Consider the following 26,252-nt stretch of genomic DNA (forward strand, 5'->3'; position numbering starts at 1 on the left):
CAAAGTGACCTGAAGCAGCTTTATTTTGGCAGTCTGTATGGGGCCTTTGATAATTAATAGCATAAAATAAAAGTAGAAACCTTTGGAATTCTTCTTCAGACACCAAGCTAGATTTGTTTGCTAGATTATTTTTTGCATCTCCAAAGCTAAGGGTGTCTTCCAAGCTGTTGTCCCTGAAGGAGTTCCCCAAGTTCTCTATTTCTTCATTTAGAGCAACCTGGAAAACAAAGTGTAGGCAGTTATTTCCCCCCATTCTCTCTCTCTCTCTCTCTCTCTCTCTCTCTCTCTCTCTCACACACACACACACACAGAGATCACACTGACAGGCCAGTATGGCTCAGTTCTGTTTTCTTTAGTATGCTTCTTCACTGAGTTATTCCAGAGAGAATGCCATTCTTCTAAAATAGGTTTGAAAGAGATGTGATGGACTGTTTCAATCTAAAAAGAAAAATAAAGTTTTGTGGCAGCCTTATGGCTAACCAGTTTGTGAATGCTGCCTCATTAGACAAACATTTATACAAATGGGGAAGAGTTCATGATGTGAAATGAAGAGAAATGCAAATACATGCCAGTATATCTAAAGAGATGTCATATAGATGAAGCTGGACAAAGCCTGTTTTTTGTTGCTCCAGAAGCTGGCTAGTTTGGGGTGAAGGGCAGATTGATGGCTGGTTGCCAAGAGGTGCAATACCCAACCCAGCTGTGTTTGATGGGCAGCGCCTCCTGATAAAAGGGGGAATTATAAAATGGAGACACAGTTGTCCGTTGGTCTGATCTAGTCTAGTCAGGTTTGATTGGTGAGAGTAGGCTAAGAGTGCCTAAAAACCTGCCAAGTGTTTGATTTTAATGTAACCATACTAAGCTTGAAGTTAACTCACACAAGATGCTTTATTTCTATGTTTTTCACCAAAAGTTATTGTTTGTTTTACAGTGGCTGATTCTGAAAGAAGTAATTACTATAATAAACTGTAAAGAAGACAATACACTTTATCTAAAACATTGAAACTAATTTAGGGAGACACTTGGGCCCTTATATGCTTAGGGATAGTGTTCAGTTGGTAAAAGCAGGGCAAGCTTTAGTGACAGGGGGACTTCTGATGTTGGAAGGCAAAAGTAATCTAGGTCTTTAAGCTGGTTCTGTCACAGGTGGTAATGAGATACAGAAAGAAACAATTATAACACTGTCATAAACCTTGAAAGGGCTAGTTTGGCATAACAGCTTGGCCTGAGTATACTAATATATAGGCTGGCTAAGCTGCTAGGCCATTAATTGTCTCTATAGTGTGAAAGCAAAAAGATGCCTCTTTTGGAAAAATTGGTTCATTTGAATAAAGAGACTTTTTAAAAGACAATTTCACACTGAATACAAAACTAATGAAAACCAGCATTTCTAAGACAATATCACTTCTGTTCAATCTTCTGTTAATAAACTGGAATTTATGGCTGTATCCCAATTCGGGTATCTCCCATTCCTCTCTGGAAATTCTTTTGTCATCTCCCCTTTTTTCTTTATCATTTTCTGCTTTGCTGTCTGGAACCTGGGCACTTTTTTGTTCTAGTAAGCATCACTATTACATCATGACATTGTTGAATGTAATGAGATCTTCTCAACCATGAACCATCCCATCTAATGCCTCTTTTTTTTACCACATCAGGACACCACTTTGTTAGGACTTGGGCGATATCACACGGGAGGAATGTCTCTCAATTTCAAAAGAAAAGAAAGCAGGACCAATTCAAAAATGAATGCTATTAGGCGGATGGTTATTAAACGCACAGAAGAACACAGCGCCCATCCCAAAGCCAAAGCAGTGCGAATGCAAAACAAATTATCATATGAGTACGTACCCTTCGTAGTCTAGAATTCGAATTAGCATCCCTGCACATGCACAGTGAGGGCAGAATCAGATCATGACCTTTTTACACTTCAGGCGGGGCTTGCCTCCGGTTCCCGTGGTTTTGCCTTGTTTCACGTTATTTGTCCATTCATTACCCTTTATTTCATGTTATTTAGGCAATTCACATTATTTGTCCATTCATTACCCCTTATTTCACGTTATTTAGGCAATTTACCAATTCAAAACCAGTTCAAAGCTACCTTGTACTTGGTTTGAGCATTGGACTCTGACTATAGTAGGCAGGGATTGACTGCCACTGGGTGACCTGGTGCAAGTCACACTCTCTGTAAATCGTTGAATCCGCATGGTATGCACCGGTGTGGTAATACAATTTGCATTCACTCCACTTTGTGTGAATCCGCATCACATGAATTGCCTTGGATTCAATTCCCCCTCAGTTCGGAAGGACAACGGAAGGGCAACCAGGTGTGATAAAACATGTGCGTTATAACATGAATTTGCATAGCTGAACCAGGAGTCAGCCCAGATCTGAACTGCAAAAACCTCTGTGTGATAGACACCAACCACAATATGAGAAGGCAGCCAAGGTCCAAAGTGCACTGCAGAATCCAGTTTGAGACTGCTTTAACTGCCCTGGCTCAGTACTGGGGAATTCTGGGAATTGAGTCTTCTCTATCATAGAGTTCTGGTGTCACAATAAACTACAAATCCTATAACTCCCTAGCACTGAGGGCAGTTAAAGCAGTCTCAAACTGGATTGTTTCTGCAGTGTGTTTTGGACCTTGGCTTTATGTGCTATAGGAGTCTGAACTCCTTGCTGTTAGGACTCTCTGTGTGTGTGTGTGTGTGTGTGTGTGTGTGTGTGTGTGTGTATACTTCTTAGGCTTCTTAGGTCCAAAATGTACTGCAGAAATGATCCAGTTGGAGACCACTTTAACTGCCCTGTTCATATAAAGAAATGAACAGCAGCAGCAGCAGCAAAAATAACATTGAGAACAACAAACTACAGCTCCTGGGAACTGTAGTTTCCTGTGGCCCCAGAGCTCCCTCTGACAGAGAAGGCTTAATGTCTCCCAAAACCACAGTTCCCAGGATTCCCCAGCATTGAGCCAGGGCAGTTAAAGGGGGTCTCAAAGTGGATTTATTTCTGCAGTGTGCCTCTAGCCTCCTTGCCATGTCGCCCCCCCCTAAATTTTGGCGCCCTATATGCATGAGTTGGCCCTGCCAGAGGGGCACAAGGGGCCAGGAGCAGGGCAAGCCCCAAGCCCACTGTTTTGGGCAGAGAGAGAGCTTGCAGGGTGCCTACTGGAGAGCCTCCCCCCCTTCACTCTGTCCTCTGTGAAAAACAGCTGCTTTTCCTCCTGGCTGCCGGGGAAGACCTAGGAGCCCCGGAAGCTAAAACAAAACAGAGGATCATGGGAATTGATACGGGGGGGGGGGGATACCAGGGCCACAACAGACATGCATATCACACCAAACAACACCAAATTGAATGCAAAGTAGCCTGGGAATAGGATTTGTGAATTTGCTAGTTCACTGAATTTACTTAATTTTGGATTGATGTGGAATTGCGTTTGGAATGCGTTCCCATTTTCAGCGATAGTGTGAGATAACCTATCAAGCAATAACGTGAATACCCATGATTGTGTTCGGGATGACATTGGATTATACTTCCAATTTCCATTGTGTGATAACGACCTTTGTCTCCCAGTTCCCTAGTTCTTCCAGCTGAACTGTGTGTTTTTCAGGAAAAAAAATGATCACCAGGCTGCTCTCCATCCATCCGTCTGTCCATCCATCCATCCATCCATCCATCCATCCATCCATCCATCCATCCATCCACAATTCCGTATCTCCTGTACAGCCTGAATCCAGCAGATTTATTTACTCATTTTGTCCCTTTGCCCTCACGTTTCCTCAACAAAAACCCCACATATCTCAAGGCACTGCCTGGCTGAGATCGTACAAGAAGGCCTCAAAGTATCTAAGGCGGGGTCTGCTGCCGCCCTAGTTTGCTGCATGAGGGAGCCGCAGCAGACAAACCGTCCGGCTCCCTCGCGCAGCAAAAAGAAGCCACAAAAAGCAGCTTCTTTTTCCGGCGCCGTTGTGACACAAGGCGCCAATCGTGCACTTGCGTCGTCACAACTGCACCAAGACGTGCGGATGCTAGGCGTCCATCACGTCAAAATGGCAGCGCCCATGTGTATAGGGCGCTGCCATTTTTATGCCCCCGTCACGTGCGAGGGGCGAGGGGCGTTTGAAAGCGCTGCCCCTCGCATGTGACGGGGGCACCCATAAATGGGACATAGCACCCATTTAAATAGCGCCTTTAGCAATTTAACCAGTGCATATTAAATAAATCCTTTCTCTTTTAACCTTACCCTTTTCTCCTCCAAGTCATTTCGCATTCTCTTCTGCTCTTCTTCATCAAGAATCTGGTTACCATCTTTATCAAACTTTGCAAAGGCTGCTGTGATTTCATGCTCAGCATGGCCAAGCCTAAGGAAGGAAGCACAAGAGAGTGAGTGTGATCTAAAATGATTTGAATTTTTTTAAAGAAAAAATGAAAGAACTGGCAAAATGATTTGATCCTCCCCCTCTCCCCCATAAGATATATGATGATCTCTTGCTTTAAAAAAAGTTTGATGGTAGATCCTAGTCAAGAGTGTGAGGAACAGTTCAGAGAGTCCATTGTATTGCTCTGAAACTACTTACTTTCTCAAGCTGTTTTTGAAATCCTCGAATTCCAGCTCCTTGGTTCCCTTCTGCAAAGCTTTCTGTACATCAGAGATACGGTCCTTTTTCAGCTTCAGCTTCATTAGTGTTCTGTTATAGCCCTACAGTGAAAAGATGCAAAGAAAAATACTTTTCATGCTGCCATGAGCAGGCACAAAAGGAAAGAAAAAAAGATTGACAACAGAATTAGTCATGTATTTTGTTCTAATGTTACTCATTAATCATAATTCCTGCATATCACTGAATGTCATGGTAATAATAATGACATAAACAACTAGCAAAATTAAAATTATACTTTTAAATTACAATATCATATGAACAGCCTTAGTGTATTTACATATACATAGTCTCATGTGATTTAAGTGAAATTTTTATAAAATTTGATTTTTTTAGAGAAAATTTAAAAAGAATAAAAATTTAAATTAAATAAATGTAAAAAAGATTAAAATTTTAATTTTAATTAAAAAATCACACTGGGATCTCTAATTTCTCCTCCACTGAGCCTCACTCAACTCACACCATCTCCTTCAGCATTTTAATAGAACACAGGCAAATGCCACAGCCCATTTCTGCCTAAAAGCAGATGTTTGAGGAGTAGTGGTGCCCCTCTCTCTCTTAGGGTATCACCTTGTGTGGTCTGAACCACCACCACCCCGAAGCCACCGACTTGTACCAGCAGTACTCAGAGGAAGGAGGGAAGTCTTCCCTTCTCCCTGGCTCCTGGCAAGAGGCAAAGAAATGCGTCAAGACTCAGAACTTCATCGACTATATTTTCCAAGAACCGCTGGGGCTTGCTGTATGGGCATGCAGAATCTGAGGCACTTGAGAAAAGGGAGAGAGGAAAGCACCTCTCCTTTCTGCATAGATGCTGAGTTCTGCTGTTGGCTCCCCAAGTAGAGCTTTTAAGAGGAAGAGGAGAGGTTATGAGGTAGGATTAGTGGAAGAGGATAAGAAAGTTCAAGCTGGCTCAGAGATAGGCCATTTATCTTTCTTTCTTTCTTTCTTTCTTCTTTTTTTTTTAAAGAAAAGAAATAAACTAAAATATTTGGAAAGAGATATGGGAAGAAGAATTAGGATGTAAATTTTGTGAAAATGAATGGAATAAAATTTGGGAACAAAGACATTTGAAAAACGTATTGGTATGAATTAAGGAAAAGTATAAGATGTTCTAGAAATGGTACTTGACACCAATGAGATACATAATATACTAGATAATAATTCAAAATATTGTTGGAGAGGATGTAATGAAGTAGGATCATATACAGTGCATCCGCATCATACGCAGGCACGCTGTACGCAGATTTGAGCATACGCTGAAACCTGTGTAGAGCCACACGGGAACACGCGAGGTGCAAGGGGTAGCGCGTCCCATTAAAAATAGAAAATATTATGGATATAAGAATAGATAGAAAACCAAATATAGTATTCTTATCACTGTATAATGATGTAGAATGGAAAAAAGAAGAAAGAAATCTTGTAACAAATTTGCTTACAGGAGCAAGATTAATTATAGCAAGAAGTTGGGAAATGAAAATAAATGTGGAACTGGAGGACTGGTATAAAGATGTCTGGCAAATATCGATGAATGCGAAATTAAAAGGTAAATTGAAAGAGAAGAAAGGTTATGGAAAAGAAATGATTTTGAAGAAATATGGAAAAAAATTATTGAAAAAGTATTAAGAAAAGAAGATGGTAAATTACCTTCACGAGATGAATTAAAATTTTGGTTGGAGTATATGGATGTGAATGGCTCTGGGGAAGGGGTGCACTGAGGTGATATTTAGTATAAAATAAGTAAAGTGTTAAAGCATATATTTGAATGAAGAAAGTGTAACAATTTGCATTGTAAAATTTAAAAATATTAATTAAAAAAGAGATAAGCCATTTCCCTACTTCTGTGGAAACAGGTAACCTTGTTTGCAAGCCAGGGGTTGGGGCATCAAGTGTTGAGCTCTAAAGTTGATCTCCCAGAGTTACTGATCTTTCTCCAAATCCAGCTTTTTTTTTTCCCTTTGCCAGATTCTTTATATGACAAGGTCATCATGCCCTTTCCCCATTAACCTTCCTGTTAATTTTTGAGTAACAAATTCATTCAATGAGCAAATCTTCCATAATTTAATCTACAACATGGGACATATATTTGAAATGAGTGAAAGAACCTGTTTCAGGATGTCTGACAGTTGCAGTTCATTTTTCTGGTTTGAAAGCTCCTCTTTGACTTCTGAATAAGTGTCATTGATGATAGCTAGGAACATGTTCTGTGGAAAGAAAACATAGGTTCAAATAAACCTACCCAAGTGATTAAGACACATGCAATGTTTTATTCTCTGAGGAGCTTAGAACATTCTGTTCATGTATTTCATTTGCAAGAAGTTAGAACTGTTTTCAGTATTTATTAGTAAAGGACAATAACAAGTAAAATTGCAGCTGGAACAGGCAGAATGCCCCACATGGTTTAATTCTCCTTTTCAAGTGGTTAGCCTGATGCCTCTTGGGGCCCCCAAAAAGCAGCTTATATTGCTAAGATTCTGACTCGGATTTTCCCCCCGAGTCGTATTCGAATCTGCTCCCTCGTTCCCATTACGAAAGGGGACAGACGGATTCGGGTTTTTTTGACCCATGTTCTCGTTCCCATTGAAATTATCTCAGTTGTACAGTGGGCCCTTGGTATACATGGGGGATCCATTCTGGACCCACCCCCCTGCGTATGCCAAAATCCATGTATGCTCAAGTCCCATTGTCCCCAATGGTGGCGCACATGCACACGTGCCACGATTGGGGACAAAAGTCCCTCTCTTCCCCTCCTCTTTCCCTCCCTCCCTCCCTCCCTCCCTCCCTCCCTCCCTCCCTCATTCTTCCCCTACCTGCTTACCTGCTCCGTCGCCGCGCCGCTGCCTCCCAGCACCCTCGCCTCCTCCTCTGCCACCGCTGTGGGAAAGGCCGGGTGCTGCTCTTGGAGGCCAAGAAGCCTCCAGGCCTCCACCCGGCCCTCTCGCTTCTTGGCCTCTAAAACCCCCACCCAGCCTTTCCCCTGGCTGTGGCCCAGGTGGCAGCGGCAGCGAAGAAACAGTTCCGCAGGAAAAGGGAAGGAGGGGGAGGGAAGGAGGGAGGGAAGGAGGGAAAGAAAGAAAGAGTTGGGGAGGAGGGGAGGAGAGGGAAGTTGTCCCCAATGGTGGTGCGCTTGCATGCGCACCGCCATTGGGGACAACTTTCGGATTTGCCATGTGCCTATGGTCAAATCCGTGCATAAAGAGGGCCGACTGTAATTTGAAGCAGACTTTTTTTGCTCCCCATTCCCATTGCCCTTCCAGAACCTCTTTTTTTAAAAGCAGCTGTCAGTCAGGCACCTAAGTGCTTGATGTCACAGCCAATCAATCGCTTAGGTGCTTTTCTCCTCTGGGAAAGGGAGAAGGAGCCTCTATTCCTCCCATGTCCCTTTGCCTCCCAGGCTCTCCTATGTCTTCCCAGAGTGCCTCTGGGAAAGGGGAAAGGGAGCCTCCATCCCGCCAAGTCCCTTTGCTTCCCCCATTGCTACCTGGGCTGTTTGGGGGGGCGATTGAGCAGGCATGTCCAAGGTCCAGGCCTTGGAGGTAGAGAGGAACTGCTGGACCTCTTACCCTTTCCCTCCACCACTCCCTTCTCCTTCTGTGTCATGTCTTTTTAGATTGTAAGCCCGAGGGCAGGGATCCGTCTAACTAAAAAGAATGCATGTACAACGCTGTGTAAATTTACAGCGCTTCATAAATAAAGGTTAATAATAATAATAATAATAATAATAATGTAAAAAAAGAAAAAATAATAGTTAAAAATGGTGTTCCATGGGTCTCCTCACACGTCGATCTATGAATGGGGAGCAGGGGGGAGGTTGCAGGGGGGCGTAATGTGTTTACCGTATTTGGAGGTCAATGTAGCAATTTGCTATGTTTGGAAACCTGACAGAGCGCCTAAGCAATTGAAAGCTTAATTAAAAAAATAAATTTATCTATACATGCAATCGCATGTGCTTCCCACTCCACCGGGGGAAAGGCTATGCGAACGGGAGAAAATGGCGCTGGTAATGCAGAAAAGAGAATTCTAGGAGCATGGAACAGTGAGTGAAAAAGGATAAAGCTGAGCCAAAGAAGAAGAAATCCTCAGTTGACTAAGGTGCATTAAGACCGCCCATTTGGGGCGGCCTGTAACTGGCCCTTTCCCCACCGGATCGGGGCCTCAGCTGCCACAACGGCAGCCTCTGAGGCCCCCATCTGCCACTTTCCAGGCCGCGGGGAAGCTGCAAAAGGCCGCTTCCCCACGGCCTGAAAAGGGGTGTCCTCAGGGCTTCAAGCCCCGTGGACACCCGATTGCGGCGGGGAGGAGGAGAAAGGGGCCGCTTGGCCCCTTTCTCCTCTGCGCCATTGGCGCAGCCATGTAAAGGCTGCGCCCAGTGATGCAAACCCCAGAAGGAGCTCCTTCTCACGCTGCGGAAAGGGCACTCTAGGTGCCATTGCGCGCTGCAACGACGTCACAACCGCGCCGCCTCATTTGGAGGCGGCGCGGTGGTGACGTCGTAATGGCAGCCCCCGTGTGGAATGGGCACCGCCATTTGGTACGGACTGGGTCCGTACTAAGGTTAGGGGTGTCAAGAAGTGACGCCCCTTCCTAACCCTAGTACGGACCCAGTCCGTACTTTTATGCCCGGCTGTAACGGGCCTATAGTTCCTTAATAAAACACTGAGCAGGCTGGTAAAAAAAGAAATGCCAACTAAAAATGATGGGGGCAGGTAATTAAAACAAGAAGCCTGTACAGAATTATAAAAGAAATAGGCAGCTAACAGATAGTCAAAAGTGGGGAATTTATGATCAAAATAATGGGCCAAAAGGATAACCTTAGCAGCAGAATGGTCAGAGGGCTAAAATCAGATAAGGGAAGAATATAGGGAGCAAAAGAAAGAATAAAGGAGGACATCTGGTTAGACACTACCTTCACCTCTGTTCTTCATATATAAAAGGAAGAATGAATATATATATATATATATATATATGAAGAATATATGGAGCAAAAAAGGGGGCAAACAAGCCTTGTTTCTGTTCTCCTTTTTTGTTTGTTTGTTTCAGCTTTAAATGCTCAGCAGCCACAGTTTTAGCATACCCTGTGATCCAAATCATTCTGTTGTCTTCTTAGAATTTAACGTTAGGAGGACAAACCAATTCAAGAAACAATTCAAGGAGCCTCATATAGGATGTTACAGTATATTAACCGGTTTCTATAAATGAGGAACAATTTAGAAGAAACCAAACAACTTACCAATAGCACAAAGAAGACAAAGAAGACATAGGTGACAAAATAAATAGGCCCCAAGATCCTGTTGGCATTGTCAATTGCATTGTAGTCAAAATCACCAAGGATGATTCGAAACTGGGTGAAGCTAGACAACAGAAAGGGAGTAAAATTTGATGGCTTGTAGGGCAGAGCAAAGATTACAAGTGATAAATAAGGATGAACAAGTGGATCTCTGGATTGTATTGCATTGCCGCCTCCTAAAAGGAAGAGGGCCTTTGTTCAGGACCTCCACCCAGTCTGCAATAGTCTTGATCATTTTGTTCAGTCTTGGTTATTCTGGTTTTTATTTGTGAGCCACCTTGGTTCCCTTTCTGGGAAAAAAGTGGCATAAAAATTAATTAAATAAATAGGTTTTACAGAATATCTTTCTTCTGACAACCCAGCTTTTCAGACTTTCCTTGCTAAAGTGTATTAGCTTTATATGTTAAAGAGTGCACATTAGGGCCACAATCAAGTCAGAACACACAACCAACACAAGAATTTTGTCACCTTCTACTTATATAATTTCCTCTTGGGAGTGCCTGCCAGCCACAACAGATGCTGATAATGTTGTTCCGGACTAGCAGGTATGGCAGAGGTTTTAGAAGAGGAAAAAGGAAAAAGCCCCCCCCCCCCTTTATGGCTTTCTTCCCTGAATGATTCTCTCACATTTAAAAGCTTAGATCTAAGGCAACCCAGGCTAGCAGCTAATACATTCCCCGCATACATAAATTTGCATAAATGTGCACACACACACACACACTAATAGATAGATAGATAGATAGATAGATAGATAGATAGATAGATAGATAGATGGTACTTTAAGACTAATTACTGTAATTTAAATGAAAATACAGTATCATGGATTCTATAGCTTACATGAGTTTTAGCCCCCTGAAAAGATGGAGGAACAGGGTGCGGGGAGGGACAGGTTGTGTGGAGAGGTTAAGGGAAGGCAGTCAAATAACTGGCAGGTAGGACAAAAGCAAAGGACACTTTATCCTCTTCCCTGTCCCAGTGACTAGGACTGGGTTTGGATAACTACTGCAGAAGCAGTGATCCCTGTGTATGTGTGAATGTATGCGCACACAAATTTGATGGCAATTATAGTGTAAAGGGCACAATAGCCATAAAACAAATCTAAGTAGCAAAGAAAAATGACAACTTCTACTGATAAGGCCTACCATTTTCTCTTCTGTGCATGCCTTTTAATAATCAGCACTAACAGTTCTGTAGATCCAGATTCAATGCAACAAGAATCATATGCAGAATTGTAATGATAAAGATAAGCATAAGGTCTTTTAATCCAGTTTGTGTTCAGCTGGTTACTTGAAACCCCTCACCCATTTACCTGCACAATGAAGCTCCAGAATATTACAATTGCAATTGTAAGCAGGTGGGTGGCATCCCATAATGACATGCTTAGGCATATGTATGGATGACACAACTCTAAGAACTTTTAAAAAGAGAAGCAAAACAAGAACGTAAGGGGAAATATACTCACATGCATTTAACAAAAGTGCTGAAATTTTCCACTTGAGTCCCAAAAAGAAGATATCCCAGTTGTGCATATGCAAAGAAGACAATGAAGAACATGATAGCAAAGCCCAGGATGTCCTTGGCACAACGGGCTAATGTGGAGGAGAGCTGCGTCATTGTTTTGTTAAAGCTAATGTATTTAAAAATCTGGATTGGGAAAACAGGAGGAAAAGACAGGTGAAAGTTAAGGGACACCAACTAGAAATACTATTGTTTGCCAAATCAAATAATCTTTAGGGCAGAGGGGCTGTTACCATCTCAATCTGGAGACATAAGCATAGTGAAAAGTTTAGAGGCCAGATACACACTGATTCCTGGACATTCTGCATGGTTGATGGGGAATGTGGGCTGTAATTCTGTCTGGTGGTTCCCCTGGTATGTATCATATTTTACTTTTTTTACTTTTTCTGAGATCTACCCTATACTTGTGGCTGTGGTTTGTCCCATTGTTATTGCAGTACTTAGAATGTACATATTCCATTTGTGTATTCAAATTGTTTCTCACATATTATCTTTTTGTAATTCATAGGATTATACTCCTCAAAATGGGAGTGTGACCATTATCCCTGTAATCCAAAAGGGGAGGTGCTGAGTAGGCAGGAAGAGCACTTGCTGAGGCCCATGCAGTGACTGAGCCCTTTATCAAACGGGAGGAATTTCTCTTAAATTCGAATGAAAAGAAAGTGGGTCCAAAACGCATTCACTTAAAGTCGCTAGTTTCGTACAATTACGTGAATATGCATTGCATTCAAACTGGCTCCCCATTGCCCGAAAATAGCATGCCATTGCCCAAATTTGTGTGGGGCAGTCTATCATACAATAACGTGAAACCACATGATTGCGTTCAGATTGCCATCGGATTATACTCCCAATTCCCCTTGTCTGATAAACTCCTGAGAAAATGGCAAGGGATATTCTAGTAAAGACTTGCCTGACTGTTCTGCTAGCCTTGATACTCCCTCTAACTCAATGATTCCCAAACTTTAGTGCTCCAAGGGTTTTGGATTTCAGCTCCCAGAAGCCCCAGCCAATTTAGTCAAAAGGAATTCTGGGAACTGAAGTCACAAACATCTGGAGGACCTATGTTTTGGAACCACTGCTCTAACTGGACATCACGCCAGTCTCCTCCTTTAAAACTATCACTTTCTTTCACCTTTTCCTTTTGTACTTTCATTGGCTCTATAGATCTCTTCTTCCCCCCCCCTCCTTTTTTTTAATACTTTATTCTGGTTTTACTGCTTTTCATCTTCCCACAGCTCTGTCCTCCTTAGTGGAAGGAAATCACTTAGTGCCGATATGATGTTTACACTTATAAGCAAGTTGGACAGCAAAGAAAGGCTTAGAGGAATTAGTGAAGTACAGTACCTTAATCCAGGCAAAGAATAGGTTCACAGCATTCATATTGTTGTACTGGGTTTGCCAGAAAGCGAGGAACTCAAAATCTGCATAGATGCAGGGGTTTTTCAACAGCTGCCCCATCAACCTATTGACTTTAATGGTGCGAAAGATGTGGAATGCAATAGCTACAATAGAAAGCTGGGAAAAGAAGTAGAATTCAAAGGACATTCTACATAGAAGAGGCACAATGTTTCCAAAAGCCCTGTGGCATGAATTTATAATGTTATATAGCCAGTCATACACTGTAATGATACTGTATTATTGCATGATACCTGAAAAAAAGAGTAGAACTGTGACAATAAGACAATAAAGTGTGGTGTGTCACTGCTAGTTAATTAAAATGCACATGATTTGTGCAAATGTGAGAATATAAGGATATTTAATGACGTGAAAGTTGTTTAGAATAGTGTATCTTAGACCTAATTCACACTTACCTCTTGATTCGATTCCTGCAATCAAATTTCTGTGTTCAGCAAACACAGTGGTGCCCATTATGTTTGCACCGGTTTCCAGAATCGGTGCAGGAAGTCACAGCTGCAGTTTCACTGCCATGCTTCCCTCCATCCTATTGTAGTTACAAGCTTGGTAGGTGAGGGGAATGCTGTGGTTGTGGTGTACCCTGATTTCAGTAAAGCTTTTGGCAAGGTCTCCATGCCAAAGATCCTTGCAAAAAAACTAGTAAAATGTGGACTACACAATGTAACTTTCAGGTGGATTTGTAGTTCAAATCCCAAAAGTTGTTTACCATAGCCTCATCTTCATCCTGGAGGCAAGTGGGGTGCCAGAGGGTTCTGTCCTGGACCCAGTGATATTCAACATATTTATTAATGACTTGTATGATGGAATAGGGGGGATATTTAACAAATTTGCAGAGAACACCAAATTAGGAGAGGTTGCTAACACCCTGGAAGACAGGATTAGAATTCCCAATAACCTTAACAGATTAGAGAGCTGGGCCAGAAGGAACAAAATGAATTTCAGCAGGGAGAAATGCAAGGCACTACACTTAGATAGAAAAAAAAATAGAAGAAATGCTCTGAAATAGGATGGACTGATAACAGTACATGCTAAAATGATTTAGGAGTCTTAGGAGACTGCAAGCTGAACAGAAATCAACAGTGTGCTGAGGCGGCTAAAAAAACCAATGTAGTTCTAGGGTGCTTCAATATGAATACAGTATAGTGTCAGCACTGAGGGAAAGAATAGTGTCACTCTATTCTGCTTCTGATCACCTGGAATAGTTCAGTTCTGGGCACCAAAATTCAAGAGAGAGATTGACAAGCTAGAGCATGTCCAGAGACCGGAAACAAAAATGGCGAAAGGTCTGAAAACCTATGCCCTGTGAGGAACAGTGTATTGAGCTGGAGAAGAGAAGGGTAAGAGTTGCCATGATAGCTATGTTTAAATATTTGAATAGTTGTACATGGAGGAAGTTTGTTTTCTGCTGCTCTAGACACTTGAAAATGGCGTAATGGATTCAAACTACAGGAAAAGAGATACCACGTCAGCATTAGGAAGAACGTCCTGACAGTAAGGGCTGTTCGACAGTGGAACACACTCCCTCGGAGTGTAGTGAAGTCTCCTTCCTTAGAGGTCTTTAAACAGAGGCTGGATGGTCATCTGTCGAGGATACTTTGATTGTGATTTCCTGCATGGCAGGGGATTGGACTGCAGGTGATGTCAATGTCATATTGGATTTCACTGTTAAGAAGCAGGAATGTTTGCTTCCACTAACAGTACATTATCCATTTACGTTTTTAACATTACTGTATATACTCATATATAAGTCTAGAGTAAAACAGTTCACCCAAAAAAAAAACTGGGTTGACTTATCCATGGGTCAATGCAAGTGCTGTATCTTAACTCAAAATAGGAACCATTAAACATTGACCAGAATGGAAACTGCAGTCAAGAAATAAGAAGAAGACTAGGAATGGGAAGGGCAGCTATGAAAGAACTGGAAAAGATACTGAAGAACAAAGACATACAACTGAGCACTAAAGTCATAATCATTCAGGGCACTGTATTCCCAATTATTATGTATGGATGTGAGAACTGGACAGTGAAGGAAACAGACAGAAAGAAAATCAACTCATTTGAAATGTGGTGCTGGAGAAGAATGCTTAGGATATCATGGATAGTCAAGAAAACAAACAAATTGGTTCTTGAACAGATCATGCCAGGGCTCTCCTTGGAAGCTAAGATGACCAAGTTGAGACTATCGTACTTTGGCCACATAATGAGAAAACACAGATCACTAGAAAAAAAAATAATGCTAGGAAAGTTAGAGGGCAGAAGAAAGAGATGAGGCCCACAAACCAGATAATAATAATAATAATAATAATAATAATAATAATAATAATAATAATAATTTGTATTCCATTTAATAACTTGGAATCCAAGCAGATTACAACAATAAAAGAGGATACAATTAAAATTTTAAAACCTCTATCCCTCCCCTCCAGTATAAAAATGAAGTAATACTAAAAAGAGATTAAACCAGACAGATATTAAAACAATAGTATAAAATCACAGTTGTAAAAAAGAAATGTATAGCAGGGACCAGATAAGATGGAAAAAGGGATGGAGAAAAGGGGAGAGAAGTGGAGGGCGGGGGAGGCAGGAAAATAGAGGTGGACCTAGTCTGGAAAGGCCTGCCGGAAGAGATCCGTCTTAATAGCCTTCTTAAAGGTTTCCAAGGTGGTAACCCGATGGATCTCATCCGGCAGGTCGTTCCAGAGTCTAGGAGCAACTGCTGAAAAGGAACACTGGGTGACTGCCGAAATTCGAGTCCTCTTTGGTTGAAGCAGATTCTTCCCAGCAGAACGAAGAGTGTGGGGAGGATGATATGGGAGAAGGCGTTCCCACAAGAAGTCAGGACCCAAGCCATGTAGGGCTTTAAAGGTTAAAACCAACACTTTGTATCTTGCCCGGAAACTAATAGGCAGCCAGTGAAGGGATTTTAAAACTGGTGTAATGTGGGCAAATCTAGATGTGCCAGTAACCAGCCTGGCTGCCATATTCTGTACCAGTTGAAGTTTACAAATTTGACACAGAGGTAGCCCCATGTAGAGCGCATTGCAAAAGTCGAGCCGAGAGGTTACCAGAGCATGTACTACTGTTTCAAGGTCTTCCCGCTCCAGGAAGGGGCGCAGTTGGAATATCAGCCGAAGCTGAAAGCAAGTGCTCCTGACTGTCACATCCACCTGAGCCGTCAGATGGAGAGACGAGTCTAGGAGCACCCGCAAATTGCGGCCAGAGTCCTTCAGGGGAAGTGTGAGCCCATCCAGAACTGGCTGACATAACTCCATTCCCGCATTGGGAGTTCCTATTACTAGTACCTCCATATTACTTGGATTCAACTTGAGTTTGTTTTCCCTCATCCAGTCCATTACCGATTCAAGACAGGCATTCAGAGGAGAGATGCCTTCCTTAGTCACTGCATCAGTCTGAGACATAGAGAAATATGTTTGGGCATCATCAGCATACTGATAACACCCCACCTCATGTCTCTGGATGATCTCGGCCAGCGGCTTCATGTAAATGTTGAACAGCATTGGGGACAGAATCGCGTCTTGAGGGATGCCCGACCTGAGCTCCCTCTTGGCGGAATAACTGTCCCCAAGCGACACCATCTGGAATCTGCCTGAGAGGTAGGACCGGAACCACTCTCCCAGGTGTTCCAGAAGGACACCATGGTCGATGATATCAAAGGCTGCTGAGAGGTCCAAGAGCACCAGCAGAGTCACACTTCCTCTGTCGGTGCCCAGAAGGAGGTCATCGACTAAGGCGACCAAGGCCGTCTCAACTCCGTAGCCTGCCCTAAAACCGGTTTGAAATGGATCTAGATAATCTGTTTCATTCAAGATTGCTTGGAGTTGAATGGCAACTGCTCTTTCAATTACCTTTCCCAAAAATGGTAACAAGGAAACAGGCCTATAATTATTTCTGTCCAGGGGGTCAAGGGTAGGCTTCTTTAGAAGTGGTTTAACCACTGCCTGCTTAAGGCAAGATGGAAGATAGCCTTCCCTAAAGGATGTGTTGATTATGTTCTTTAATAGTAACCTAATGGCATCACCCCCCTGGACGGCCAGCCAAGACGGGCAAGGGTCGAGAGAGCAAGTCGTCTTTTTCACACAACCAAGAAGCTTGTCCATATCCTCGGTACTGACAAACTCAAATTGATCCAGAATAACAATATAGGCGGAGACACTGGATACCTCTCCTAACGACTCAGTTTCAAAGCCGGCATCCAAATTGGCTCTTCTCTGAGAGATGAATAGACTCAATGAGGTGGGTTATGGGCAAGGGCTTACAGCATCTGAGCAGGGCAGTGCAGGATAGGGATTTTTGGAGATGTCTCATCCACGGGGTCACCATGAGTCGGAACTGACTCAAGGGCAGCTAACAACAACAACAACAACACAGGAGTCCTGGTGGTGCAGTGGTTAAATGCCTATACTGCAGCTACTCACTTAAAAAGCAAAAGGGCCCAAGCTTGACTCAGGCTTGCATCCTTCCAAGGTCGCTAAAATGAGTACCCAGACTGTTGGGGGCAAATTAGCTTACTTGCTGTTCACCGCTATGATCTTTGGAATAGTGGTATAGAAATAAAACAAATTATTATTATTATTATTATTATTATTATTATTATTATTAAACCCACACCGTGTGTGCGTTCAATACCAGAGTAAAGGGCTCAGCTTGACTCAGGCTTGCATCTTCTGAGGTCCCTAAAATGAGTACCCAGCTTGTTGGGGGCAATTAGCTTACAGTTGTAAACCGCTTAGACACTGCTGGTTCAATATGAAGTGGTATATAAATGAAGCTGTTTGTTTTACGCCAAATTTTTACCCTAGGGATCCTCATTTACATGCAGATGTCACACACATACCCCACTCAATATACTATATAAATAAAAATATTTTGTCATTTAGTGTGAATATTTTCATTTGCACATTCTTGTATATTTATATTGTAATATTTTATAAAGAAATAACATTGTTCAAATGAAAACAGTTTTATTCAAGTAAATTTAATATTTAATTCAACGCATATGTAAATTGTAACATAAAAAGTTTGGGAAGAGGAGGAGGAGAAGTAGGAGGAGGGGGGGATCTGAGCCTCCAAGTCTCATGGTTACCCCTTGAGCAACTCTTACACTGGAGTATAGGAACAAAGGCGCTTGTAGTTTAAAACTCAACATGGAGAAAACAAAAAGGAAAGAAAGTGGTGACAGAGCCAAACAGGGGGAAAGAATAAGTAGGAAATGATTTGAAGACACACAACAACAACAAATGCATTTCATTCATTTGCATAGAGCCTTCAGTTTTTGTTTTTGTTGTCCTATTCTCTCATTCCACTTATTTCTTTTATTTTTCTAATGCTAATTATAAGAAGTCTCACCAATATGACGACTATATCCAAGATATTCCAAATACTGGTGAAGTACTGAAGCCTGTGAATATGTAACTCCAAGATCTCTTCCACAACGTAGTAGAAGATGAAGACACAGAAGACAATCTCACAAGCAACAATGAAGAAATCCCAAGTGCTGACATACCGGAGGAGTTTTACTGTTCTTATCTGCCAGGAAGGGATGGCACCACCTGTGGCTGGGAATTCAACCACCAACCTAGGCAGGAGGGAAGACAGTGTGTGAATAAATGCTGGTGCTGCATATTCTCTTGATATGCATAATCACAGTTAGGCTATAAATCAATAAATGTGTATCAATGTACATATCAGACAGATTAATTTGACTATTCTGGAAATTAGTTTTGGGATCATTCTGCAATTATTAGAGAAGAGCTATTATTAAACAGTAGACCACATGCTTTTTTAGAAAAGAAGTATGTGGCCTACAGTAGCATGTGGTACAGTACCCTGGACCGAGCATACAGCCAGGTGGACTAATTCTGAGTCAGTATGATGTCATTTCCTATGTTCCTCGTGGCTGTAAAAATGTACAGTTTCAAGGATCCTGCCTTAGAAAAATAGAATCATAAAGTTGGAAGAGATCACCAGGGCCACCTTCCTGCCATGCAGAAAGACACAATCAAAGAATTCCTGACAGCTGGCCATCCAGCTGCTGTTTCAAAACCATAAAAAAAAGATACTCCACCATATTCTGAGGCAGCATATTCGACTGTCGAACAGTTCTTACTATCAGGAAGTTCTTCCTAATGTTTAGGCAGAATGTCTTTTCCTGTAGTTTGAATCCATTGCTCCATGTCTTAGGCCCAGTACATACTGCTAGGAAGCAACATCCTGGAGGCGATAGTAGGCCTTGGGAGCGCACACCAACCACACGCTCCCGACCCCTACTACGTGCAGGCAGCACCATAATTGTGCGGCACCGCCCATATGGGGGCATGTGTATGACGTGTGGGCATCTGAGCGCCCACATGTCTTCTAGAGGAAGCAACATCATAGGTCTGCATCAAGGCCCTTATGATGGTGCAAAAAAGGAGCCACTCTAGGCGGCTCCTTTTTTGCTGTGCAGCGGTACTGTGCTGTTTGGTTGCTGTCTCGGCCCTTAGTCACTGGAGCAGCAGAAAACAAGTTTGCTCCCTCTTTAATATGACACTCTTCCTTCCATGTCCTACTATGCTTTGTGCCAAACTATGTTAAAATCTTTGTGGGCAGAGATATGAAAATCACTTAAGCACAAGCAGTTGGCAGTAGGGCTTGATGATGAAACAAACAAAACGAGACAGCATTTGCAATCTGCTTGGATACCTGTTTCTCATGAGCAATTTTGCTCCAGATGTTTGGCTGGTCAGACACTTTATTTCCTAGGGCCCCATACAGACAGGCCAAAATAAAGCTGCTTCGGGTCACTTTGGAGGTACGCTGTTAAAATGATGTATGCCTCCCAAGAGTCCGAAAACCATGCCAAAGCCACACTCCAGTCCTTAGGCCTAAAGCATGGCTTTGGTGCGGCTTCCGGAACCTTAGGATGCATGTATCATTTAAACAGCATACCTCCAAAGTGACCTGAAGCAGCTTTATTTTGGCCTGTCTGTATGGGGCCTAATATGTACAGAACTCTGATCCAGCAGTTTTCAGCAACTGCTATTACCAGATTGCATCACCACCTGGCTGTAGTGTAGAGACATACAAGCAAACTCAGCTTTGAGACATAGGCCTTAAAAAGGATTTTCAGAAGCCGTTCAGCAGTGGCAATACTGGAAACTCTTTTCTTTTTTGTGGGTATTGCTAGCCTGCTGTTGGATTTGCTAATATCAAAATACAGATGAACTGGGCTTATGGTTCATGAAGTATTTATCATTGAGCCTTTCTGTGCCTCCATGCCTCCTTGCATGCAATCATTCATCCTTCCATCACTTTATTTATACCCCACCTTTTCCCCCAAGATAAGATTCAAGGCAGCTTCCAAAATAGAGAAAAATACAAATAAAAACACATATGGTCCAGACATGCAAAAAGCTGTGATTAAAATAGTGTTAAATCATCAACAAAATAAACATCATTCAAAATATTAACCATCTGGGCAATGTCCCAGCAGGTTAGACTAGTATTCTGTATCAACAGTTTGGCCCTTGTGAAACTAGTCAATCAGCAAAACTGAGGAGGGATGGTAAACACCCCTCTGCCATTAGTCCCTCCCCTCCAGAATGGTGCAATTCAGATTTGTCGTTCCCACTTGCTGAATATGCTTCAGAATCAATTTCCCTCCCAAAAGAATCACCAAAGAACTAGTGTCAGGAAAGAGCGGATTTTTTTGCATTTGCTTCGCTTCATCGTGGCTGAAACTGATCACAGTAGTATCGGAACCAGTTTCAAATGGGAACGATGGTCATATAACCCAATCAGCAATTCACTTTAAATCATAGTGGGGACGCAGCCAGGGAGTACTTAGCTCAGCGGCCCCATCTGCATGTAGTGAGGAGGCGCTTTTCATTTCTCGAAGAGGAAGGATATGGGATGGGATGGCCTGCCTCACACCATTCAGTATTACACTACTTGGTCTTTCTCATGGAACAGGGCTATGCTTCTAGTACAGTAACTTGTATTTGACAGTTATAATCGTCTTTAGTAAGGTCAGGGTTGGCAATCCTTGTGCTACATTCTTGGTTCTGGATCTGTGGAAGGATGGAAACAGTTGACCCCACTTTTGGGATATTAGAGGAGGCCTATCTCTTTCGATCTGTTTCGATCACAGAAATGGACAAAAGGAGAGAGAAGATGAAATGTCACTTACCTGAGCACACAAAAAAGATTGATGTTGGCATTGTACACAGAGAAATCGAGAAAAACCACACGAGTTCCCCGATCTAGCCACAGGTTTTCTTTCAATATTTGAAGAGCTTCAGCACTTTCCTCCCGGGTCATTTTGAGATCTATGTAATACCCCCCTCCACTGTAAGTTGTTAGCTTGCCCCAGTGAGATGAGCCATCAAGTTCTTCTTCTGTGTGATATTGCCAACTGCTCAGGGAAAGCATTACAGAGAAAGACAGTAGTAATGAGCGGGGAGATAAAACACAATCTAGTTCAGGTTCCAGATAATATGTGCATATTGAAGACAGATTCCCTATGTGGGGAAAAACAGAGCTTTCCCACTGTCCTGATGTATACTGAGAACCAGCAGCATTTATATCATATTTTTCTTGGAATATTTTACAACAGAATAATTTTTTCCTTCCTCATTTATTCTGGCTATATGACAATTGCCTCCAAATGGCAATGTGAACTGAGACATGGGGAAAGCTAGGAGACTCTCAAGCAGTGGTAGCTGGTGGCTGAATTCACTCTGGGTTTTAGTCTGAATTTGAAGGATCTGTTCAAATCTCCTAAGCAGCTAAATCTAGTTGGAGGACAGGGTTTAATATGTCTCCTTTAAAGTGAGGGCTAAAGCCTGGTGCAGATACACCATCCTACTGACATGGAAGGAGCTCCTATCAAGGAGAATGCCAACTGATAGTTAAATAAATTTGTATGTCATCAGTAACTAAATGTAGTTTTTTGGGAATATTTTAAGAATGATAATATAGGATAACATAACAAAGGCAATCTTTAATATTTTCTTGCCATTTCCTGTTATAGTAGTATCACAGAAGTGCAATGTCTGAAGTGAAATTATCAAATGTATTAATAATACACGTCCCAAAGATGAAAATGGGTCCTCCAATTTAGCTTTCATCTTATAAACCAATCCAACTGGTAAAAGTGCACAGTGAGGTTAAAATGAAGCTAGAAAAGGTTAAGACTGCTTGCTTTCAGTTGAGATTTAAAGTGGTCTGGACAGATCCAGGTTCTGCATCTTCTGGAGCAGGGGCAAAAATAAGAATGGTGCCTGGAACAGAGAGTCATTGATTAAATATGATATGGGGTAGAGCGGAACAAGTTTGGGAAGGGCACATACCAAGCTCTTGAGAAGTGGGACCACTGGTGAGATGGGAGAGTGAAGTTTTGATATATGCCATAGGAAGACTAGACAACATAAAAATCAACAAACAGTATGCCATGAAAAGCTAATCACAGTCAGTTCCTAAAAGTCTTGATGGAATAGGAATATTTTTACTTGTCAGCAGGCGGGAGCAATCCTAACCTTCCTAGGATGGGAGCAGCTACTGAGAAGTGTTCACACCCAGTGAGCCTGAGAAGGTTACTGGACAAACCACAGGCTTCCCTATGAGATGCCATCCTCAAGATGGAGAATGCCATTGTATTATCTTTCAGGATCTCTCAATGGCTTTTGATCACACCATTTATTGGGCCCACTCTATAAGATGAAAGTAGGAGGCACAGTGGCACAGCGCCTATCTACAGTTTCAGGGAGTGGCATTGTGGGCTTTCTGGTCAGCCATCCCATTCCTATGTTTTACAATATCTATATTAAGCTGCTGGGGGTGGGGTTGTTAAGTTCTACAGTCTACACTTATGTAAATATGTTATTTTGTACATATTATACATGAAGCAAGTGGTCTGTTCGGAAGGGATCAGAGCACAGAGCACAGAATATTGAAGGTGAATGCTGATTGGCTTGGAGTTTGAAAGGTGGAATGAAAATACTTGTGTATGAACCAGGTAAATTAAGAGATTATCACATTACCCTTTTCTGACCTTCCCTCCTGACCTCGGTGCGGGATGAAAACTTTTAAGAATGGATTTTACAACACACCTTCGTGCCCAGGCTGGAGGCATCCCGTACCTGATCATGGCATCCTGTACCTCATCTGGACTTCTCCAGCACTTTGTGAAAGAATGGAGGAGCGAAGATAGGAGGAAGGAATACCAACAATCTAAGATATGGTGATGACACAATACCACTAGTGGAAAAAATAAGAGACTTGGGACAATTAGGAAAGTTAAAAAAGAAAGTGCAAAGGCAGGCTTACTGCTGAGCATAAAGAAAATAAAAATAATGACCCCAGAGGATCTACATAAATTCAACCTAGATAACAAGGAAATCAAAATACCCTCATCTATAAGCCAAAAAATGTATGCCCCAAAATTGACCCCCAAATCCTAGATCAACTTATTTACGGGCCAGTAAGGTAATGTGATAGCAGCTCTTTCAGATTTCCCCATGCAGTTTCTTTCTATCCTGAGCCAAGCAGTCCTTGGTGACTGATTGATTGCTGGTTTTTTAAAGTTTAACAGTTCCTCTCCCACCTGCACTCTTCGCTGTCTTGGGAATGAAGGCTGAAACACTGAAGCCTTGTATTGATTGCTGCTTCCCTCTTGCTGCTGAAGGAGTTTCCAAGTTTTACAGTTGAACTATCCATGGGTCATATAAAAATCCATAATTGTAGTCCCCAAACCTGCCCTCGACTCATACATGAGGTTGACTTATAGTCGAGTATATACAGCAGTTAAAGATTTCCCACAGCTTAGATCAAATATTGACCAGAACGGAGACTGCAGTCAAGAAATCAGAGGAAGACTAGGAATGGGAAGGGCAACTATGAAAGAACTAGACAAGATCCAACTGAGCACTACAGGTTCATTCAAGCCACTGTATTCCTCATCACCATGTATGGATGTGAGAGGGGGACAGTGAAGAAAGTGGATAGGAAGAACTCAACTCATTTAAGATGTGGTGCTGGAGAAAAGTGCTGAGAATACCATGGATGGCCAAAAAGACAAACAAATGGGTCCTTGAACATATCAAACCTTAAGTCTCCCCATAAGCCAAGATGATGAAATTGAGGCTGTCATAATTTGGCCACATCATGAGAAGGCATGACCCATTAGAAAAGACAATAATGCTGGGAAAGGTGGTGGGTCTATAGGAAATCTTTAACTACTGTATATACTTGACTGTCAGGGCCGGCTGGTCCATATAGGCGAACTAGGCAGCTGCCTAGGGCGCCAACCTCTATGGGGCGCCAGAGAGAGAAAGAGAGAGAGTGGCTTTAGCCTGAGGATCATAGAATCAGACAAGCAGAGCAGTCAGCAGCACTGCCAGCCTCCGAGTGGCAGGAAGAGAGAGCTGCTTGCTGAGGCTGAAAGGGGGGAAGAAGTTTGCTGCACTCTGCAACTCCTGGGCTGCATCCACACTGGAGAATTAACCCGGTTTGGCACTGCTTTAACTCTTTCTGGCTCAAGGCTATGGAATTCTGGGAGTTGGAGTTTGTTGTGAAGTGCAGAGTGCCTCCCTTCTCCCTCCTTCCTTCCTTCCCTCTATCTTCTTTCCTTCCCCCTTCTTTCCTTCCTTCTCTCCTTTTCTTTCCTTCCTTCCTTCCCTCCCTCCCTCCCTCCCTCCCGCTGTCTTCCCTCCTGTCCCTCCCTTCCTCCCCCTTATTTCTTGCCTTCCTTCCTTCTTTCCTACCTTCCCCTTCCTTCCTTCCTTCCTTAGTTCTTTCCTTCCTTCCTTCCTTCCTTCCTTCCTTCCTTCCTTCCTTCCCTCCCCTCCTCCCTCCCTCTTTCTTTCCTCCTGTCCCTCCCTCCCTCCTTCCCCTTCCTTCCTTCTTTCCTACCTTCCCCCTTCCTTCCTTCCTTCCTTCCTTCCTTCCTTCCTTCCTTCCTTCCCCCCTCCCTCCTTCTTCTCTTCCTTCCTTCCTCTCTCTCTTGCCAAGAGAGAGACTTGTTCAGGGAAGGCTTGCCATGGCCTTCCTTTGAGGCTGAGAGAGTGTGACTCCCCCAAAGCCACCCAGTGGGTTTCCATGGCCCCATCCCCCCCATTAACTCCTTCTCCTTCCCAGACTTTGCCCTATTCCTTCCCTATCCACCCACCTTTGCCCCCCTTCCATCACTGACCCTTTTCTCTGATTCCTAGATCCTCTTGTTGTTGCTGTTGTTGTTTGTTGCTGTGTGTCCTCAAGTCCTTTTTGCCTCCTGACCACCCTCTCTTGGGGTTTCCTTGGCAAGGTTTGTTCAGAGGAGGCTCACCATGGCCTTCCTCTGAGGCTGAGAAAGTGTGATGCCCCCACCAAGTGGGTTTCCATGGCCGAGCTGGGATTTGAACCCAGAATCATTGTCCAATCTATCCACACTGGCTCCAACAATCCACCTTAAAAGCTTGGTCTTCTTCCCAGATGTCTTCACCACAAAGAAAGGCACCACAAAATGGAAGACATTCAAGAAAAAGGGAGGACAGGGCTCAAGAAAAGCTCAAAACACTCCTAGAAATGTAAATGCATGCTTCTTAGTAATGCTCAAAATGGAGGATGTTTTAGAATACCTCCTGGACAGAAGGTTGGAATGGAGGACATGTCCTGGAAGAGGAGGAGGAGGTCTGCCTTCCCTGAGGCGAACCTACCATGGGGTTTTCTTGGCAATATGAGTTCAGAGAAGCTTTTCCATGGCCTTCCTCTGAGGCTGAGAGAGTGTGGCTTGCCCACTCTTGGTGGTGTTATTGTTATTGTTATTATTATAGTTTATTTCTAAAGCACTGTAAATGGTGTGCCTACTATGTGTCTTTTCTTTCTCGCCCTAAAGCCACTCCCATCCTTGTTTCATAGGCTGCATCTACACTGCAGAAATAATGCAATTTGACATCGCTTTAACTGCCCTGGCACCATGCTATGGAATCCTGGGATTTGGATTTTTGGAGGAGAATTCGCCTTCTCAGTCAGAGAGCAGAGGAGCCACAACAAACTACAAATCCCAGGGCTCCATAGCATGGAACCAGCAAGATGACCAGATGTCCTCTTTTTCTGGGGTATACCTTACACTTCAGTCTTCTGTCCAGGAGGAATTCCAAAAATGTCCTCCCTTTTGAGCATCATTAAGATGCATGAATTTATATTTATATGAGGGGTTTTAGCTTTTACTTAGTCATGTCCTCCATTTTACTTGAAAGACCTACATTTTGCAGTGCCTTGTCCTCCTTTGCAGTTAGGACAGCCGGTTACTGTGGGAGCCAAGGGCACCTAACATGGTGTCAAACTGCATTAATTCTGCAGTGTGGCAGCAGCCCTGGTCCTCTCACCTGGTGACCCTACTGGTT

General features: G+C 42.9%; 1 protein-coding gene across 1 annotated transcript in view; it reads right to left on the minus strand.

Annotated features, from left to right (window-relative positions):
* The window catches only part of PKD2L1 (polycystin 2 like 1, transient receptor potential cation channel), a 155,954-nt gene that overhangs the window by 105,038 nt on the left and 24,664 nt on the right, over positions 1-26,252 (minus strand). The window contains exons 5-13 of the mRNA XM_042458439.1: positions 21,059-21,283; positions 18,238-18,466; positions 12,799-12,969; positions 11,399-11,580; positions 9,880-10,000; positions 6,755-6,853; positions 4,575-4,696; positions 4,241-4,358; positions 81-217 (exon numbers count right to left, since the gene is read on the minus strand). Of these exons, the coding sequence (XP_042314373.1) occupies positions 81-217; positions 4,241-4,358; positions 4,575-4,696; positions 6,755-6,853; positions 9,880-10,000; positions 11,399-11,580; positions 12,799-12,969; positions 18,238-18,466; positions 21,059-21,283 (1,404 nt within the window). The remainder of the gene's footprint in view (positions 1-80; positions 218-4,240; positions 4,359-4,574; positions 4,697-6,754; positions 6,854-9,879; positions 10,001-11,398; positions 11,581-12,798; positions 12,970-18,237; positions 18,467-21,058; positions 21,284-26,252) is intronic.

Source organism: Sceloporus undulatus, chromosome 3, assembly GCF_019175285.1.
Source record: "Sceloporus undulatus isolate JIND9_A2432 ecotype Alabama chromosome 3, SceUnd_v1.1, whole genome shotgun sequence".
Taxonomy (NCBI): domain Eukaryota; kingdom Metazoa; phylum Chordata; class Lepidosauria; order Squamata; family Phrynosomatidae; genus Sceloporus; species Sceloporus undulatus.